Source organism: Pan paniscus, chromosome 6 (assembly GCF_029289425.2).
Source record: "Pan paniscus chromosome 6, NHGRI_mPanPan1-v2.0_pri, whole genome shotgun sequence".
NCBI lineage: Eukaryota > Metazoa > Chordata > Mammalia > Primates > Hominidae > Pan > Pan paniscus.
The window spans coordinates 112,448,010-112,463,607 of record NC_073255.2 but is presented as its reverse complement, the minus strand read 5'-3'; the positions used below and the strand labels follow the sequence as shown (position 1 = coordinate 112,463,607).

The 15,598-nt window shown below is 34.4% G+C and overlaps 1 protein-coding gene across 8 annotated transcripts in view; it reads left to right on the top strand.

Moving 5' to 3' along the window:
• The window catches only part of SGCE (sarcoglycan epsilon), a 71,027-nt gene that overhangs the window by 30,380 nt on the left and 25,049 nt on the right, over positions 1–15,598 (top strand). For all 8 annotated transcript variants that reach the window (XM_034964477.3, XM_057302911.2, XM_034964476.3 and 5 more), the window contains 2 exons: positions 2,523–2,595; positions 6,969–7,167. In XM_034964477.3, the coding sequence (XP_034820368.1) occupies positions 2,523–2,595; positions 6,969–7,167 (272 nt within the window). The remainder of the gene's footprint in view (positions 1–2,522; positions 2,596–6,968; positions 7,168–15,598) is intronic.

Below are 15,598 nucleotides of genomic sequence, written 5' to 3'. Positions count from 1 at the left end.
GGCAGTCCTACTTCTAGCAATATGCCCCAAAGAAGTACTTGCAAATGCCCTCCTGGAGGCATGTACAATCATGCTCATCAAGCAACATTTCTATAGCACAACACTGGAAAGCCACAAAACAATAGAGACCCAAAAGTCTATCAGCAAGAGAATATATTAATCTTGGTGTATTCACACAGTGAATGTTCAGAGCAATAGTGAACTTAAGCTTGCCCAGCAATATGGATAAGTGTTTTAAACACAATGTTCAATTAAAAAAAAGTACTAGAAGACCACATGTAATAGTTTGCCATTTTGGTAGAGCTCAAAAACAGGCAAACTAAACCATATGCTTTAAGCATTCATGCAATTATAATAAAACTGTATTTTAAATGAATGGATCGTTAAACACCAAATCCAGAATGACTACTTCTGGTTGGGGAGAGGTAAGGGCTTAGGCTAGGAGAGAAACACATGTACTGGGATGGTTTCATAAGAGTTCATTGTGAGTGCATTCATTATATACTTTATGACTAACATACAGTGTTATGAATATGTATAAAAATATAGTAAAAAGATAAAAATGAAAGTTTACCATATCTTTCATATAATATAGTGACTTATCTGTAAATAGCTCATTTTTACATTCATTTATAGTAACAGGTATAGTATTTTAAAATATTCTATTTAGTCAAGAATTTTTGTATCTTAAATATATAATATTTAATCATATAAGTCTACTAATTCATTCAGTAGATTTTTATCTGAAATATTTAGATTTTAAGTATCTAAAATAGATCAGCTCTGTTTTAGAAATTGGGGAATCAAAAATAAAGTATGCACACGTAGACACATTTTCTTCTGCTTTGACGGTCTTCACATCATCATAATAAGTAAAATCTGAGGATATTACAGCAGTTAAATGTCTCATTGGAAGTGATAGAAGGACTACATTCTGTTATAGCTGTTAAAATTAAGCATCAACTATAAAATCAGGTAATAAAATTCTTCCTCCTCATATGAAATATTCTTCACTCCCTTCAATAGTCTGCATTATTTAAAAATAAAGACATTTATTGGAATTTATGAAATTTATAATAATGAAATTTGTGATGATTAAGGGAAGGCTACCCATAAAAATATTGCTATTAATTTGAAAAAATCTATTTTTTTTTCTGAGCTGAAGCTTCATGATATTGTAACAAATAGTAGAGGATCATACTTTTTATCGAAAATGTGATTAAATTTTTTGCAGGGCAAACTTTTCAAATGATTAAGTTTCTCAAACAAAATCCATTTTGCATTTTTTGTATGTTTCATTTGAGCAAAAGTTCCTAGTTTGTTTAATGGCTAGTCTTAATTTTAATGTCTGGTGTGAAATTAATTGATTATGTGTCCCAACAGATAACAGCAAGGAAATAATTAAATATGATGGAAATTTGACAAATCCTGGAGAGAGAGGTTCTTTTAACTTTATGGAGTAATATGCCTTTCAAAATATATACCTTTTAAACATTGTTAAAAGTTTGAAATTATTTATTTCAAAATTCTTACTGTTCTAACTCAGTATTTTCAATGACTGCAACTTATTTTTTGACACATGTAATGTATAAAAATCTTTGATATTTGTTTTAAAATGCACAAGATATTTATTTTTAGTTGAAGTCAGTTTTATCCTACTCTTTTGTCTCAGTGTCACCTCCAGCTGCAATCATTGCCAGAAGGTTAGTGCTGGGATTCTAAGATTTTGACACAATCATTTGTTTTTTTTTTTTTTTTGAGGTACTGCAGATGTGTCTGAATGATTTAATATCTGTTATAAAGTTAAATAGGCCTTAAGTTTTGAAGCCATATCCTGTTGTTGGCCTTTGCTTTGTGTGTTGTTTGCACTGGCTGTTTCTGAATTGACTTTGATGTAAGTCTATTGGCTCTGCAAATGTTTACTAATATTTGCCCGTATGAAGGGATTGATTTGTGTTTTTGAGCATGTTCCATAAGCTTCATGGACTATGATCCTTACTACTTTACTCCCATCGTAAGTGAGATATGATTTCCAAAGGGTTATTTATGACATTTTTTGACTGATTGGGGTGCAGTTTAGTACTAAATGCAAAAAAACACAAAGATATGCTTGTTTTAAAGTGTACTTTTCATTATAATTCTTAAACTCCATTTAAAAGTACAAAAATTATTGTTTTTTTTTGAAATCTTAGAACATCACCGGTAAGTAATTCATAATGGTTAATCCATTTACTAATGATGCATCTGCATTGCTACCAGTGCTTAATGGCCTTCTATGAAACAGTCTTTCTGATTTTAACTTTTTGTTTCAGTATATTAAATAGACCTGACTAATTATTTATTTTCCCATAATATTGCTAAAAGCTCTGAGTTCTCATTGCCCAGAGAAGGAATATTTTGTAAGTATATCAACAAATAATGAAAATGGAAAGAATGACAATTTGTTTTCATTTTAATCCTTAATGAATTTCATTTTACAAAGAACATTTCACTTCTTTAATATGGTTTTCCTTTTATAATAGATAACTGCCTACAACAGGCGCACCTTTGAGACTGCAAGGCATAATTTGATAATTAATATAATGTCTGCAGAAGGTAGGTATGAAAATATGTTGATCATTTCTTATTTACAAGAAGTATTTCATTATGTTTTATAACTACATAAAATATAGTTAAGAATTTTAAAATGCCACATACCTAATATAACTGATGAAATAATAAGATATAGAAAAGAAAACTAAGCAATATGTAATTTATTATGAAATATTATGGTGTGTTATGATGGTGAAAACTCAGATAGGAAGCCAAACAGATAGTCCTCTGATTTCTCTAAGCCTTTTTCATTACCTTAAAATGGGACTAACAGTAGCATTTCTCTTATAAGTATGGGGTAAGGATTCACAAGTTAAGGCTGGAGCACTGCACTCCAGCCTAGCTGATAGGGTGAGAGCCTGTCTCAAAAAAAATAATTACTAACTAGTTTTATTATTTTATTTAAAAATTTACTGTAGGTAATAGTCTAAGTATATGTGATAATATAGGGTTTCTGGAAAACAAATAAACCATAACTTAGGGTACAATTTCCTTCCTAAATAGTTTATAGTGTATTAGTAATTTGTAGAGTCTTTCAGCAATTTAAAGTTTCATATGCTCAAATTGTAAGTGATTTCCTAAGAATTTTGAAGGTTAGGGATAAGGAAGTATTCTCAGAATTACACTCTCAAATATTTTAATCAATTGGGAAAATATCACCAAATACTTTGTAGTTAATTTTCTTTTTTTTTTTTTTTTTTGAGATGGAGTCTTGCTCTCGTCACCCAGGCTGGAGTGCAATGGCACCATCTCGGCTAACTGCAACCTCCGCCTCCTGGGTTCAGGTGATTCTCCTGCCTCAGCCTCCCGAGTAGGTGGGATTATAGGCACCTGCCACCACACCCGGCTAATTTTTTGTATTTTTAGTAGAGATGGGGTTTCACCATGTTGGCCAGGCTGGTCTCAAACTCCGGACCTCATGTGATCCACCTGCCTTGGCCTTCCAAAGTGCTGGGATTACAGGCACGAACCACCACACCTGGCCTGTAGTTGAATTGTATAAATCATGGAATGATCCTCCCTATGTTAGATATCATTTATGAGAATGACAGGAGGGAAACTGATCCAGAATTTTTTCCCTCTAAAAACAAGAAAACAATTGTGCATTCTTGATAGGGGAATTTTTGCTTCTATTTACTAGTGCAACTAAAAACAAATGAGCAAACACCAAACATTTTATCAGAACCTACTAATTTAGCATTAAGGATAATGCAGTCAAGGCTGGGTTAAAAATTACTTTTACACGATATGAAAGAAGGAATTTCTGTAAAATTAAACATGTGTATGGAGAGATTGCTTGAACACTTAAACCCCCTTAAGTGAATGTTTTCCCCCAGGTGTTTACCGGTATCAATTGTAGACAACAAATGTGCAAGTTTAAAATTTAAAATGACCTTCATATATGAAAAGCAAGTCCAAGTGCCAGTTCTGTGGGCCTGGACAGAAGACTCCCTGTCCACTCTGCCACTCCCCAAAGGCTTTTGGTAGGTATTTATGTTTGGATCAGGGAGATTTTTGTTCTTGACTACAGTGGTGATTGGATGCTTACATGCTGTCTAAGCTGGCCCTGTAGAATTGGAATACACTTAATGAGCAGAATAATTGAAAAGTTTCCTTCCTCCTTAGGAATTCATCATTACAGTTATAAAGTTATACTACAGTGGCCTTGGACCATCTCACCTCACCATTATGCTCTCAAAGGGACTCGAAACTCTGTCAGGTGTGAGAGTCCCTACAAATTGAAAGCTTGTTCTATAGTTTGAACTTCTTCCTTCTCAAATCTAGTCTCAGTGCTATAGATACAGATTACTCAAGGCATCTCAATAGATGTTGTTGTTGACGTATGAGGACCTGTGGTCAAGTAGATACTAATGGAAGACTGCTAGACAACTGTAGGATTGAAAATTGGCAGCAGGGCTCTTTGTCTAAATAACGGGTTTGGAAGGTGTGCTAGTGAGAAGGAGTAGTAGACAGGTTTTAGAAGCCTCCACTTTTACTCCAGGCAGTGCTTGTTCCTCTGCTTTTTGTGTAGGGTTAGTGGCCCAAATCTATTTGAACCACTGCACTAAAGTCCATGCATTTGTCCTTGCTGGTCTAGACAGAAATGTATATGTGCAGTAGGATGTACATGTTTGAGCATGGCCTACACTCATGTTATTTATCCCAGATTAGATTTAGGAAAAGAAATAACAAAAGTTATATATCAGGGTAATCATGCTCTGTCCAACTCCCTGCCCAGCTATCTCCTGTTCTGAGAGACCTAATGGGAAATTAGTCATGTAGACTCACACCGCATGAAGCTCAAGGAGAGTACATAAAGTGATTCTCTAAATTGGGTTTAGTGCCTCAGAGGCCTGCCACCAATCTGTTGGCCTACTGTTCTCTTGGCCTCTGTGATTTCCAAATATAGCAGGCATGGGATTTCCCCAGAGTTAGAAAGCTGCTGTGACTCATCTCTGGGAGGCCTGGCAGCAGCTCTTGGATGGGTAGATAGCAGGCAGCTGCCCAGCTCAAAGCCTCTGAGGGGTGTGGTGGCAACCACAGGCTTTGCAGCAGGTCTCAGAAAAGGAGCCATGAAGCTGGGTCACGTGGAACAGGAAAAGCCAGATAATAATTCTCCAGAAAGTAGCACTGATCATAAGAAAAAAGTTTTAGATACTTTTTAAGAAAACTGGATGTAAAAACATTGAATGAAATGAATAGATTTTAGACTTCTGGCATATTCAAAAGCTGTATTTGTATTATTTATAAATATTTTATTATTTATTGCCAAGAAACTTTCTCATAACACATTTCTGCATGACTATTTCTAGGTATGCAGATAAATGTAGCATGATTAAGCTATTTATCTGTATAAAACAGGAAATATGTCTATAAAACAGGAAATTTATTTGCATATATGAGAATAAATATATTTTAAATTGCAGATGGGCTATACATTAAGGAAATCTAACAAAATTGTAAGCAGAACAAGTAACAATATAGGAGATAAGCAAAGAACTTTCTATGATTAGGGCTTTGAAAAACTAAATCTTTAAAAAGTGATGACCACACTCTAGAAAACTCTTGAAAATTCTGAAGCCGTAGTTTCTTCTTTGACTTCATCTCAGGCATCAAATGTCCTTTAATAGGATGCTTCATAAGAAATAAGTTAACCAAGATTTTAGGTACTTAATGTAATTTTTATTTTTTGTTCATTAAATAAAAGTGGAATATCTTACAGATACATGAATTTTATTGAAATAAATGAGAGGATATACATAGTGTAATTACTACTGGGGACTTTAAATCTGTGTAGCACCTAGAAACATTTTCTTGTCTTTTTAAAGTAAAAATTCAGATAATCAACCTTTCCATATTATTATAATTAGAGCTAACATTTAATATTTTATAGGCTCCTACTATGTTTTGGGAGCTCTGCTGAGCACCTTATATATGCAGTCTCTTTTAGCATAGATAAAAATCGTACAAGGTAAGTTCGCATTATGAGATAAGTTTCTGGACCTCTCTAAAGATAAGCTTTCACATATGAAAGTACAATGAAAAACACAAGCAGCTACTCACCCTCTTGTTGTGAGAATTAAATGTTCTAATTCACCTAAGTCCCCTAGCTTGGCCTGCCTCACAGTACATACATTTAAAAAATTAACCTTTATTCTTACAGAAATATTATTAAATAAACAGAAAGCTATTATTTATCGTAAGAGAACAATTAGAATATAGAGAGTGATGATTTGTAATTGAAGAGTAGCATTTGAGTAACAAATTATATTTACTTACAGTTTCTCATATTGAAAGGCTGAATTTGACATGGGGTTGTTTTAAGATGTTAATCATGAAATATTTAGAGGGAAATTTTGATGACACATTGAGGAGGAAAAAACACTAAATCTCCAACAATGTGAAGTGAAATTCCATGAGAACTTTATAATTTTTCTAGAATATTTAATTATAGTGTGATTAAAAACTGTGGAATTGTTCTGGTTTTTAGAATTCCTTTTGGACATATAATTGATTTTTATTTCAGAAAAAGTAATATTTTAGCATGCTCCCCAAAAGATCAGTAATATTATAAATTTAAAATGTAGATTTAGCTTTTCTTAGTTGTTTTGCCAAATTCTATAACTATAAATTGCCCTGATGAGCCTCTGATGAGCCTTGGATTTTATTATATTGTAGATAAAGTTCTGTTTCTAATGTCAGTTATGTTTTTAGATACATCCTCTGTTAAACAGAAAGCCTTTAAAGTCAGTATTAATATTGCTTCCTGCTGCCAGGATTATGACATAACTCAACAAATCGCAAATTGTTCTTTTGTTTCCTTTTTAAAAGACTACTTCATTAAAGATATGCATGCCCTTTTTCACCAAAATTAGACTTCCCGTTGCCATATCAAGCAGAATTCTTCATTAAGAATATGAATGTAGAAGAAATGTTGGCCAGTGAGGTTCTTGGAGACTTTCTTGGGGCAGTGAAAAATGTGTGGCAGCCAGAGCGCCTGAACGCCATAAACATCACATCGGCCCTAGACAGGGGTGGCAGGGTGCCACTTCCCATTAATGACCTGAAGGAGGGGTAAGCAGACCTTTATCTCATTGCCTTATATATAGATTTTTAAATATGGTGATCTTATCAAACTTAGTATAGATGGAAGATGGCCTATTGCATTTTTCTTTTTAATAAGAAATAGATATTGTAAAGATATGAACATACTAGTAATTTTCTATATTGACAAAGATGTTGTGTTAGTGGTTTTTTATATCTCAAGTTCCTGGTCTGTGAAATCTAATTGTAGATGAGGATCAGCATCATAAATTACAGCACTAAGTCTTTTGTACCTTCCATTAAGAAGCTGATTATTTAGGGCCATGAATTTCAAAGGAAATTGATGCCCCAGTTATTAGCTGCAGAAGGATGCACAGACTGCTGTAACTTTATTCTAGGAAACTATTTCTTCATCTTTAACATTCTTTCCACCATGTGTCAGTGACTGATGGCTGGGGTGGATTTGAAACCCATTCCTGTGACACAAAGGCCTAAAGCCTGACCTTGTCACTCACAAGCTGGGTGACACTGGGCAAACCCTGAACTCCTCAGTGCCTCAACTTCCTCATCTGTTCCTGTGGGGATTATGTTCTCCCTCAGAGTTGTTATAATGATTAAGTGAGATAATGCATTTGAAAGGTATTTGTCAGTTCTCAAGCTGTGCAGATAGAAAGCATGACTTCTGACCTTGTGGAGGTCAAGAAAGAATCCTGCCTGGGTAAAGTTATTATCAAGACAAACTTTGATCTTTAATTTTTAATCTGTAGGTTGAGGCAGATTTGCTTTTCCTCCCTCAATCCTATAAAAGTATAGTCTGTGGAATAAATCACATTTTGCATAGCATATTCCCCTTTCAACTTCTTCGCCCATAATCCTGGAAACACTTTTATACAGGTGATATCTAGAATTAGCTAGAATACCTGGATTAGTAAGAATTAAATTTAAGGATAGCTTTAAAGGAGAACTATGTACACATGGATGCAGTCTGTGGGAGTAGGTAAAAGGCAGATGGGGAAAAACAGTGAGCTGTAAAGTCCAACTTAAAAATTTCAGAATTAAATTTTATCTTCTGTTTTATAGCAATGAATTTTGAAATCAGTCAAGCATACATAGAAGTCCTTTGAGGAAAATGGTTGCTTTATCTCTTGTCTATGTACCTAGTTGGCTTTCTATATGAAAACATAATTCTAGAGCTTAAATTTTTACTTCATAGTTACAACATGGTTCTCTTTCCTATAAAGTAATTAAAGCAGAACCGTGGAATGAGATGAATGGGGGTATCTTCCCTGAAGGCATTCTCCAAATATGGGGTTTTTAAAACAGTTTTCTTAAGGTAATGTGTTCCACAATTGTTAAAACAATGACCAAATAATGTTGGAGGAAACAGCACAAAAACAAGGCATTGGTAGAGTTTTTCATTGTTGTGCTTTATTCTGGTCTCACTTTTTCTCGTTAGTAGTGCAGGTCCCACCCATCGAGGTACTTTTAGAACCTGAACTAAACTAAATTGAACCAAGCAACTCCATAAACCAAACTGTGACCTAAAGCACTGCTTTCCAACTATGTCTAGCCTGAAAATTGCTAATAGAACATTACTAAAAATACAGATAGGTTCCTGGCCTTTGTTCCCCCTAGAGACTGATTCTTTGAGCCTAGGGCTGGGCCTGAGCATGTGACTCTATATTAAGAACAGAATTTTTGTCCTACAAGTACTTGTTTGAGAATTCAATCACTAACTGACTGACCCCCAACACCTGCTAGAGGGTGGCACATGCCGTCAGATATTTGAGAGAATCAGTCCTGTGGCATTTATTTGGACTCTTGTCTCAGATCCCTTCCCAACTTGAAACGCTTTCCATGAGTTTTAATTTAATGTTAAGCCTTAACCTTTACAAAATATTCATATGGAGTCTTTTAAAATAGCATTTCTATAAATTGTACACAATGCCAGCTCTATTACTCCAGTGTGTCTGTATACAAACACTCATAAAATAAAATCTTACTTGAGTTATAATTCGAAAAAAAAGTTTGTCGCTGCAAATGATTTTGCATGTTTTCTTTAGTTATATAAAATCATGGTAATAGAAACAATTTTTTAGCCCTGTTGCCTTAAATTTAGAAAAAAAATCCAATGCTTAACTAATACTTTATTTCCTTTTTACCTGTGTATATTATGATTTTTAATTCATTTAATATGCTTTCTGCCTTTGTATATTCTTTTGAAAATATCAGGGGCTATAAATCCTTTAAAAATGAAATATTAAAAAGATCAAGAAATAGGTTCAGAGCTAGCAAAGGAATTATATCCCTTGTAAAAATTTTTGTTTAAAAATATATTCATACACTTCAGAAGTATTAACTAGGCACCTAATAAATGTGCTTTGTGTAATACTTAGCATAAGTCTTAGTCCCAGATTTAAGAAAAAGATCTCCATGAAATTATTTCCTATTTATTACACATGTCAGCCACAAGTAATAAGTGCAAAATTTTTCATATTTCATATGTATAGTCAGTTAAACAGCAGATGACCAAGAGTAGCCCTCAGTAGTAGAACCTCAGAGTAAATCTACTACCCTTCTACTGCCTGAAGTGTCATTAAGTGTCAGTCCCCATGAGCCCAACCTGCAGCATCTGAGCTCCTCATCCTTCTTGATGAGCATTTTTTTTAATCTCTGCAGAACTCACTGACAGCTTTCAAACTTCTCCTAAATCAAACAGAAAGTGATTATGAAGATTTACTTCAAAGTGAATAAGCTCCTGCAAAGGAAGGCTGAGCCCTCTGAAAAGATTCATTTTCACTTGCCAGACTGATAACCCCAAGGCAACTGTGCTGTTTCTGGGCATGATCTTGGTGCTACTTTTCCTCCTGATGCTGAGCCAGAGGCTAAGTCCTTGTGGATGTATTTAGCCTGGGATAAAGCTGGTGGGAAGAAGAGCAGGTTCATATTTCATTCCAGGCATGTCATGGCTGCCAACCACAGGCGAGTGATGTAGTGTAAATGGTGGCTATGAAGGGAATGATGGGGTGTGAGGATTAAAGAATATACTCACTTTTCCTAAGAGATTGTCAAACTTACCACTATTTCCTCTGGTTACCAAAGCATGTGGATCCAGTTTCAATCAACAACAGAGAATCCTAGTTTATTCTCTAGACCATCTCACAAAGTACTCCCACTGATTGTCTGCTTTTTGCTGTATGTCAAAGGCCTCAGTGAGAAGTTGTACTTGAGGAAAAGAATGGAAGTCAATGGCTGCCCAATATTGGTCTGATGGAAAGTCATGATCCTGGGCCAATTTCAGTAGAGTTCTGAAATTGTCTCTATCTATGGTAACTTACAGAATTGCCCTTTATCTATCTATCTATCTATCTATCTATCTATCTATCTATCTATCTATCTATCTATTTATTTTGAGACAGAGTCTTGCTCTGTCACCCAGGCTAGAGTGCAGTGGTGGGATCTCGACTCACTGCAACCTCTGCCTCCTGGGTTCAAGCGATTCTCCTGCCTCAACCTCCTGATTAGCTGAGATTACAGGCGCCTGCCACTGTGCCTGGCTAATTTTTGTATTTTCAGTAGAGATGGGGTTTCACCATGTTGGCCAGGCTGGTCTGGAACTCCTGACCACATGATCCACCCGCCTTGGCCTCCCAGAGTGCTGGGCTTACAGGCGTGAGCCCCTGTGCCTGGCTGAATTGCCCTTTATTCTTAAATGATGTCCCTCCTATAATTTTGGTACAAATATCCTTTCTTTTATGGAATAGTGGTGATATAGAAATATTTGCAAATGCCTTTAATAAAATTGGAAACCTGTATCAATTTTTATAACAAAAAAACAAATGAAGTCAATGCAACTATATGTTTAATATCTACTCTTCTGAGTTCTATCATTTTTTCTTTCATAGTTTAATGTTTATTCAGTATTTTTTTAATGGGAGAATATTTTATTAGTCTTTGGAGTACAGTGATTTTAAAAACACAGTCTAGGCTTGCAGTCTACTAGGGAGCAGGCAAATAATCAGATAACTAAAATCGGTGTTTTAAGTACCACAATTGAGGCATCACAGAGAGGGCTCCTCTCTCACTACATTTCTACACCTGAAAAAGGTTTATAGAGGAGCTGAAGGCTGACTGAGTTGAAAATATAAGTACAAATTAGCCTGCTGAGAAAATGAGAAATGGGAACGCTATGCAGGGGAAAGGGCTTGGGCGAGTACCGAAGGTAGGAGAGAGCATAGTGGATTCAGAAATCTACTTAGTGTGGAAATGGAGAAAGAGATCCAGAAGGGGCAAAGACCAGACCATGTAAGACGTTGTCTTCTGGGAAAAGTTATTTGGATTTCATCCTGAAGCATTAGGGACCTGTGCAGGAAATGGTTGATACTAAAATTTTGTTTTAGAGAGATCACACTTGTAGAATAGGGAAGACTGAATGGAGGAAATGCTGTGTGGATATAGGTGCTGGGATTTTAGGGGACCCAATAGCATCCATTTTCCCCTGCCAGAGGATACATGAACAAGAGGAACATGAACACATGAAAAAATTCTTTTAGAATTTAGTGCCAATAAAACATTTAGGTCTCTAAGGAATAGTCATGCTTTCCCCTCTCTAATGATGAGAACTGTGACATTTACTGTTTTTTTTTTTTTATTTCAATTTGGGTACAAGAAAATTAAGTGCCAAATGCAGTGCTCTGGCTTGCAAGAGAATTATTAGTCCTGTCAAGTTTTCAATGTTTTCCTAATTTCTGGTGACTTTTTCACTTGTTTATTTTATTATATGTGTTTTGCTATAATCCCATACATCTTTCATTCTTTATTTTGTATCTTACTTTTTGATTGATTAATTGCAGGTATGTACATTAGAAAGAAGTGGGGCGGAGGAAAAGGCAGGAAGTTTCGTGCTGCTGCTTTTGAGTGCTCAACATTTCCCAGGCAACATGTAACATATATGGACATATTCTTCTCTAAACTGTCTTTTATCTTCTATATACATAAAATAACAAAGTATATTCATTAATTGGGCAATTAGGAAAAAATACAATCATTGGATCTATTTATTTGGCTATTGCTGGAAACAGTGGAGTTTCTACTTAAATTGTTTACCATTACTTGTTTCTTCACATTATAAATCTAAAGGCCTCAATAAATGCATTTTACCTCAAAGAAGAGAAATTGAATTGTTGGGAGAAAAAAAATTCTTCACAAGAAACAACTCTATCTAGTGCACTCCAGTCTCTAGTCTTTTGAAGTACCAGGTTTTGTTAGCATTCATTGAGAGCCTTATACTTGATAATAGCCTCCTGTCTCATCTGTTTATACACATTTGAAATTTGAAAACATGTGCTAGGGTCATAAAGGTAAAGATCATTCTCATTTTCACTTCATACAAATTTAAAATTTTGACAACAACTAGCTGAAAGGAAAACAACAGATTATGAAAAACATAATTTTAGCATGTGTAGCATAGTTATTATTATTACACATGGACTAGACAAAATTACATATTTTTAAAAGCCAGCATGTTCAAACTTAGTGATTCTACAAAAGAAGCCATAAATATACTTTTTAAAAAAACTTAATGAGACAAATCCAATATCTCCTGCTTCTGAGCATGACATCTGTGTTCCGTTTGTTTTTAAACTGGTATAATGCTTTTCATTCATGCATTCATTTAGCCAGTAGGCTACCTGAGGACAGTGGCAAAGACTGGGTTCAAGGAGCACCATTAAGGGGCTGTTCCTTCACTCCCTGTGGAAGGTGATGGTGACTAGAACTACAGTTGTAGCAGTGGGACAAAACAAAGTGGACAGGTGTGTGTGAGAGTTATTTCAGGGTAAATGTCAGAGACTGATGATGGATTGAATATGTGGAGAGAAGGAGAGGAGTCAAAGAGATGGTGCTTGAGTTCATGACTTGAGCATTTGGGGATGTCAATCACCAAGAGAGAAGAAGATAGAAGGAGGAACAGGTGGAGGTGGGGTGGGGTAATGATGAGCTCAGTTTGGAACATATTAAGTTGAAAAGCTTATGGATCATCCAAGTAGAGATGAAAGTAATTTGGCAGTATGTGTCAACTGTCATAAAAATGTTTCCACTTCTAGACCTCTCTTTTAGGATAGTCACATTAAAGAATATGCAGAGATAGTCTTTGTAATATTATTTATAACTTCAAAAAATTGGAAGCAACTTAGTTGTCCAACTCTGAAATAATTGCGGAATAAATCATGTGTACTTAAAAAGAAATTATATTGCCATAAAACTATAATTACAAAGATTACAATGTGGGATATGCTTATGATGCAATAAGTGAAAAAGCAGGATACAAAATTATATTTTAGAGATTATTGCAATTAGATTAAAATATATGCATTTGAAAAATATTCTGCAAGGTACATTGGAAAATGAAAATAGTTCTTTTGGCAATATAAATGAGTTTTGTTTTTATACCTCAGGTTTTCTGTAATGTTTTTATACTGGTTTTATAATTTAAGAAAAAAAACATTTCAAAGCATGAAAATCTCTTATGCCCATTTATGTTACCTTGAGAGGAATTAATTAAAAATCTTACTAATTGCAAATACAAATCAATGTCTTGTCTAAGCAAGAGGGCCATTAACAGTTGTAAGAAACATTCATTTAATCTCGGTCCTTACAAATATATTTCACAATTACCAAGGAAAAATATGGTGTTGCCTTGGTAGTTACTAAAAGGATAGAAACTGAATGTATGTGAGGCTTAAAAGTAATAACTTGTTTTAAATCGAATATGTTTATATCCTCTGATCATCTAAATACCAATGGTTTCTCATCTCTACTTTTGTTCTGAATTTTTAATTTGATCTTTAATTTTGCCCATTATTTACTATTTGTTTCCCAAAGGTACAATAGGTTTTTTAAAAGATAATCTTTCAAATGAGTCTTAAATCCTAATATAAATTTGATGTGTAGAGCAAATGAATTTGTGTGAACATATTCTCGAACACAGTTGTCATCTCAGGCTTGGTCATGACTTCATATTTACATTTACATAGCTTTGAACTTTTGTGCTGTACTTTTATTTCATTTCATTTTAAAAAAATAACAGCTTTATTGAGATATAATTCACATATCATACAATGCACCTATCTAAAATGTACAATTTTAAATCGTGACTTTTAGTAAATTCACAGTCATGCAATCATTATTATAACCAATTTTAGAAAGTTGTTATTATCCCAACACCACACACCCACCCTTGTACCCATTAGAAGTCACCCCCACCCCCACCCCTACCCCTAGGCAGCCACTAAGGAACTTGCTGTCTCTATAAATGTGCCTATTCTGGACATTTTGTATAAATGGAATTATATAATATGTGGTCTTCTGTGACTGGCTTCTTTCACTTTGTATAACATTTTCAAGTTTCATCTATGTTGTAGAATAAATTAGTATTTCATTTTTAATCATGGAATAATATTCTATTTTATGGATATGCCATCTTTTGTTTATCCATTTATAAGTTGATGAGCATTTGGATTGTTTTCACTTGTTGACCATGAATGATGTCATTGTGAACATTCATGTACAAGTCTTTGTGTAGACATATATTTTCATTTTTCTTAAGTATATCCCTAGGAATCGAGTTGCTGGGTCATATGGTAACTCTGTATTTAACATTTTGAGGAATTGCCAGACTGTTTTCCAAAGCAGATGCATTTTACATTTCCACCAGCAAAATAGGAGAGTTCCAACTTTTCCATATCTTCACCAGCACTAGCTATTATCTGTCTTTTTGATTATAGCCATCCTAGTGAAAGTGAAGTGGTATCTCATTGTGGTTTTGATTTCTATTTTGCTGATGGCCGGTGATGTTGAGCATCTCTTCATATGCATATTAGATATCTGTATATCATATTTGGAAATAGGTCTATTCATATCCTTTGCCATTTTTAATTGAATTATTCATTTTTTGATTAAGTTGTAAGAGTTTTTATATGTTCTATATACAAGTCCTTTATTAAATATATGATTTGCAGATATTTTCTCCTATTCCATGGATTGTCTTCACTTTTCTTAATGGTGTTCTTTGAAGCACAGAACTTTTTTATTTTGATAGAGTTCAATTTATTTTTTTTCTGTTACTGCTGGTGCTTTTAGTGTCATATTTTAAAAATCATTGCCTAATCCAAGGTCATATTTACACCTGTTTTCTTCTCAGAGTTTAATAGTTTTAGCTCTTAAAGTCTTTGACTTTTTTGTGCGTATACTATTTTTAAGAGAATTTTTAGGTTTATAGAAAAATTAAGCATAAGGTGCAGAGATTACTTTTGCATCGCCTCCCCCATTATCAACATCCCCCACCAGAGTGGTACATTTGTTACAAATGATGAACCTACACTGACAACTCACTATCACCCAAAGTCCCTACCTTACATTAGGTGTTACTCTTGGTGGTTTATATTCTGTGGGTTTGGACAAA